The sequence below is a fragment of the Mixophyes fleayi genome, chromosome 3 (assembly GCF_038048845.1).
Source record: "Mixophyes fleayi isolate aMixFle1 chromosome 3, aMixFle1.hap1, whole genome shotgun sequence".
NCBI classification, from domain to species: Eukaryota; Metazoa; Chordata; class Amphibia; order Anura; family Limnodynastidae; genus Mixophyes; species Mixophyes fleayi.
Genome location: NC_134404.1, coordinates 341,269,505 through 341,275,504, shown reverse-complemented (window position 1 = coordinate 341,275,504; position 6,000 = coordinate 341,269,505). Strand labels below are relative to the sequence as shown.

Here is a 6,000-nt window from a genome sequence, read left to right as displayed (position 1 = left end):
GCACAGGAAAATATTGGGACACTATTTGCAATTGTACTGAGGAATAATATACAAGGAAGTGCAGATACTCGCACAAGCCAGAGTACGGCCCAGTGTCCAAGCGGAGGTTTAGCTGGTGGAAAACCAGAAAAGGTCAATATCCAGGCAAAAGGTCCGGGCCGGAGAGGCAGAAAACAGGACAGTAGTCAGATCCAACGAAAAGGTCAGGGCAGACGGAAATCCAGAGAGTAGTCAGAACAAAACAAAAGGTCAGGGCAGGCAGAAGACAGGACAGTAGTCAGATCCAATGAAAAGGTCAGGGCAGACGGAATCCAGAGAGTAGTCAGAACAAACCAAAAGGTCAGGGCAGGCAGAAGACAGGACAGTAGTCAGATCCAATGAAAAGGTCAGGGCAGACGGAAATCCAGAGAGTAGTCAGAACAAACCAAAAGGTCAGGGCAGGCAGAAGACAGGACAATAGTCAGATACAAGCGGTAGGTCAGGGCAGGCGGAAATCCAGAGAGTAATCTGGGACAAGCAAAGGTCAGAACCAAAAAACAGAACAAGAATCAGGCAGCACAGTCCCAGCATTAACAAGTACTTTCACAGGCTGTGAAAGAAACAGCTGTCTGCACTAAAAAGGTACAGCCAGCCAATCAAACAGCTTCCAAGGCGCCAAGCCCTCTGCATCCTGTTTGCTGCAGTGCGATCACTTCAAACTATCTGCCAAACACGTGGGATGTGTCTATGATAATCAAGCAGCCAGGAGGAAGCTGCACAAGACGATGACTCACTCTCAGGCCCATCACTCCTGACAACAGATAGGAAGCAACTTCTGAGAGTAGAAAGTAGCTGCGCACCGTGATGCAACGGCAGCTGGAGGACCAAACAGGCTCCAAAGGTGCAAAACCCAACGCATTTCGCAGTGCTCATCGAGAGCACTTTGTAAATGCCGGACTGACCACAAAACAGGCCTTTCGTACTAAGACAACCACTAGAGTCCACAGATGTTAACTCTGGCAATAACGGAAATCTTCAGATCCTGAATTAGGGTTAGGTTAGTGTGTTGAGAGAAATCAGAAGGAAGAAACTTCTCGATGGAGGAATAAACTATTCAGCACCATCTAATAAGATCTGGCTACGGGAAGATTAGAAAATCCAGTAGATGGTTATTAGGCTTTACATAACTGTTAAAATATTTTGCCCATATTAACTTAGTAAGAGGGGTATCAGGAGCCCAGGGAGCAGAAGAGATCAGCTGCCGGTTAGACAAAATTAAATATATGATAAAGATGCAACTGGTCACACTGACAACGGAGCTGGCTATGTCTATGTACAATTAAGGTGTAGTTTCTATCTGTAAATATGGATGAAATTGAATGGGCTTACTCTGGCACACCAACGTTTACCGTGCCCTGTGGGCAGAGCTGGTCCTGCCTGTAGTTGGCGCACACACCGTGAAGCCTCTTTAGCACTCTGCGTTGTATACACAGAAGTGCCCCCCTCACCCCCCTCGTACACCATCAGGAGTGTCATTATTCCACCTAAATGCAAAGTTTGGCTCACACACAGGCCCGGCGCTCCCATTAGGCAACCTTAGGCAGTTGCCTAGGGCGCCGGGTCCTGCAGGGCGCCTCTGCCGCTGACTAGATTTGAAAATCTAGTCAGCAGAGAGAAGTGGGAGAGAGGTGCAGCGGCGGCGCTGTTTTTTCAATGTCCGCCGCTGCCACTATAATTTTTTTCAGATGCGCCCGGGCTGCACACCTGATCACTGACACGTGACACGTGATCAGGTGACATGTGTTTACCCGGCGGCGCCTGCTGTGCCCCCTGTGATGCATTGTCACTGACAGACAGTGTGAGTAAATTTACCCAGCGCCCCCCTCCCTTCCCAGAATGCCCCTGGCTGCTCCACCCCTCTCCTTTGCTGTAAAGAAGCTGAGGAGCGGTGGGCAGCCATTAAGGAAGAGCCTCCCTGCATCTGACTATCCTTCATCATCAAAAACGGAAAGTATATTTAATTTTATTTTTTTTGGGATATTATTAATTTTATTTTCTAAAAACTGGAGTACCCAAAGCCCAACTGTGGAGTAAAAAAAAAATGTTGGGGGTGGTATTGGATTTTTTTTTGCACTTTATGCCTTATGTTTGATTTAAAAACTATGGTACATAAAATAATTATTTTATTGCACCTCATGCTCTATATTTGACTTGCTTCAAGTCAAATATAGAGCATGACGTGCCAATAAAATCATGGTGCTGAGGGGTGGGGGGGGGGGGGACAGTGGACATGGTGCTGCAGGGGGGGATAGAGGACATGGTGCTGCAGGGGGGGGATAGAGGACATGGTGCTGCAGGGGGGGGATAGAGGACATGGTGCTGCAGGGGGGGGGACAGAGGACATGGTGCTGCAGGGGGGGATAGAGGACATGGTGCTGCAGGGGGGGGGCAGAGGGACATGGTGCTGCAGGAGGGGGGGCAGAGGACATGGTGCTGCAGGGGGGGGGCAGAGGACATGGTGCTGCATGGGGGGGCAGAGGACATGGTGCTGCAGGAGGGGGGCAGAGGACATGGTGCTGCAGGGGGGGGGCAGAGGACATGGTGCTGCGGGGGGGGGGGGGCAGAGGACATGGTACTGCTGGGGGGGGGATAGAGGACATGGTGATGCAGGGGGGGGGGCAGAGGACATGGTGCTGCAGGGGGGGGGGCAGAGGACATGGTGCTGCAGGGGGGGGACAGAGGACATGGTGCTGCAGGGGGGGGGGGGGCAGAGGACATGGTGCTGCAGGAGGGGGGCAGAGGACATGGTGCTGCAGGGGGGGGGGCAGAGGACATGGTGCTGCAGGGGGGGGGACAGAGGACATGGTGCTGCAGGGGGGGGGGCAGAGGACATGGTGCTGCAGGAGGGGGGCAGAGGACATGGTGCTGCAGGGGGGGGGGGCAGAGGACATGGTGCTGCAGGGGGGGGGCAGAGGACATGGTGCTGCAGGGGGGGAGAGAAGACATGGTCAAGCAGTGGAGGGGCCGGATTGCTGCAGGGGGAGCAGTGTGATGGGTCATTCTCACAAGTTTTTGTTCCCATATCTAATACTTGGATACTTCCCCTCTAGAAATCCTGCGATTGCCCCTGGACAGCAGTGGAGTCTGGACAATGTTCTCTATGAAACATCACGGCAGCCAGACCGCTGTAGGAGGTAAGGCTTATCTTTTTTTTTTAACCAAAAGTGAAGTGTGTGAGGGTCTGGGAAGTGGGTATTTGGCGTGTCTTGGGTTGGGGGGGGGGGGCGGTATTTGAAATTTTGCCTAGGGCGCTGAGAACCCTAGCACCGGCCCTGCTCACACATGCTCTTATTCAATTAACATCCAAAGTCACCGTCCTACTAAGTTACTATCACCCTTTTTGATTAAATAAAACATTTACATTTTTTAAAATTACTGTTTGGCATAGCCTCATAATGGGGGGGGGGTTGGGGGATTGCCCCTAAACGGTCCCATACTGGGTCATCTGCATTTCCTTTAAAATATTCCTAATAGGCTGCTGAGCAGATTGTCACCCCCATCCCACCCCTGGCCTAATTTATGGCTTAAAATTATAATGACAGTGAGGGGAAGGCACCTGTACTCTGGCCGACTTCTCCAACTGGCTGATGGACCCCCCCACCCACCTCCACCATGTGTTTTGGAGCAGATTTGTTCGCACAGGAGCTGAAACTTGTGACACCTGTAATCTGCTCGGCCGCCAGCAGGGGGAGGCAGCGCTCTCTGTAATCATAACATAAGTTGTACGGGGAGGAAACTACAACTCCCAGAATGCTCCAGACCAGGAAGAGCTCGCCGCCGCTGATTGGCTGTGTGTGTGACAGATGGACGGTGATTGGCTGCTGGGTGTGACAGGCGGACGATGATTGGCTGCAGGTGAAGCCTGGAGAATGCGGGTACATCGGCCGCTGACAGCCCGGGACATGGCAGCGTGGAGGCTGCTGCGGAGGATCGTCCTCCGGGCCCGGCCGTTGGGGACCTCCAGCAGGGGCTGCGTGTCCGAAGCTCCGGCCGTGGTGCCAGCAGTCACTCAGGTGAGATGTCCGCTATAGTTACCTGTCCCCAATACTGCCCCCCAGCACTGCCTCTGACACACTGCTCCTGCCCCTGACACACTGCTCCTGCCCCAGTACTGCCCCCAGCACTGCCTCTGACATACTGCTACTGCCCCTGACACACTGCTCCTGCCCCAGTACTGCCCCTGACACACTGCTACTGCCCCCTGAGGGTCCTGCCCCTGCCCCCAGTACTGCCCCTGACATACTGCTACTGCCCCCTGAGGGTCCTGCCCCTGCCCCCAGCACTGCCCCTGACTTACTGCTCCTGCCCCCTGAGGGTCCTGCCCCTGCCCCCAGTACTGCCCCTGACACACTGCTCCTGCCCCAGTACTGCCCCTGACACACTGCTCCTGCCCCAGTACTGCCCCCTGACACACTGCTACTGCCCCCAGTACTGCCCCCTGACACACTGCTACTGCCCCCAGTACTGCCCCCTGACACACTGCTACTGCCCCCAGTACTGCCCCTGACACACTGCTACTGCCCCCTGAGGGTCCTGTCCCTGTCCCCAGCACTGCCCCTGACACACTGCTACTGCCCCAGCACTGCCCCCTGCCACACTGCTACTGCCCCCTGAGGCTCCTGCCCCTGCCACACTGCTCCTGCCCCCAGTACTGCCCCTGACACACTGCTCCTGCCCCCTGAGGGTCCTGCCCCTGCCCCCAGTACTGCCCCTGACACACTGCTCCTGCCCCAGTACTGTCCCCTGACACACTGCTACTGCCCCCAGTACTGCCCCTGACACACTGCTCCTGCCCCAGTACTGCCCCCTGACACACTGCTACTGCTCCCTGAGGGTCCTGTCCCTGACACACTGCTACTGCCCCAGCACTGCCCCCTGCCACACTGCTACTGCCCCCTGAGGCTCCTGCTCCTGCCACACTGCTCCTGCCCCCAGTACTGCCCCTGACACACTGCTCCTGCCCCAGTACTGCCCCCTGCCACACTGCTACTGCCCCCAGTACTGCCCCTGCCACACTGCTCCTGCCCCCAGTACTGCCCCTGACATACTGCTCCTGCCCCCAGTACTGCCCCTGACACACTGCTCCTGCCCCCAGTACTGCCCCTGCTACACTGCTCCTGCCTCCAGTACTGCCCCTGACATACTGCTACTGCCTCTGACATACTGCTACTACTGCCCCAGTACTGCCCCCTGAGGCTCCTGCCCCTGCCACACTGCTCCTGCCCCCAGTACTGCCCCTGACACACTGCTCCTGCCCCTGCCCCCTGAGGCTCCTGCCCCTGCCCCCTGAGGCTCCTGCCCCTGCCACACTGCTCCTGCCCCCAGTACTGCCCCTGCCACACTGCTCCTGCCCCCAGTACTGCCCCTGCCACACTGCTCCTGCCCCCAGTACTGCCCCTGACATACTGCTCCTGCCCCCAGTACTGCCCCTGACACACTGCTCCTGCCCCCAGTACTGCCCCTGCTACACTGCTCCTGCCTCCAGTACTGCCCCTGACATACTGCTACTGCCCCTGACAAACTGCTCCTGCCCCAGTACTGCCCCTGACACACTGCTCCTGCCCCCAGTACTGCCCCCTGAGGCTCCTGCCCCTGCCCCCTGAGGCTCCTGCCCCTGCCACACTGCTCCTGCCCCCAGTACTGCCCCTGACACACTGCTCCTGCCCCCAGTACTGCCCCTGACACACTGCTCCTGCCCCCAGTACTGCCCCTGCCACACTGCTCCTGCCCCCAGTACTGCCCCTGACAAACTGCTCCTGCCCCAGTACTGCCCCTGACACACTGCTACTGCCCCCTGAGGCTCCTGCCCCCAGTACTGCCCCTGACACACTGCTCCTGCCCCCAGTACTGCCCCTGACACACTGCTCCTGCCCCCAGTACTGCCCCTGACACACTGCTTCTGCCCCCAGTACTGCCCCCAGCACTGCCCCCTGAGGCTCCTGCCCCCAGTTCTGCCCCCTG

General features: G+C 56.9%; 1 protein-coding gene across 3 annotated transcripts in view; it reads left to right on the top strand.

The window, feature by feature from the left end:
• Nucleotides 1-3,891: 3,891 nt before the first annotated feature.
• The window catches only part of MOCS1 (molybdenum cofactor synthesis 1), a 50,131-nt gene continuing 48,022 nt past the window's right edge, over nt 3,892-6,000 (top strand). For 2 of the 3 annotated variants that reach the window (XM_075204428.1, XM_075204427.1), the window contains exon 1: nt 3,892-4,052. In XM_075204428.1, the coding sequence (XP_075060529.1) occupies nt 3,909-4,052 (144 nt within the window). In that variant the 5' untranslated portion in view covers nt 3,892-3,908. The remainder of the gene's footprint in view (nt 4,053-6,000) is intronic. The other variant, XM_075204430.1, reaches the window with a different exon arrangement.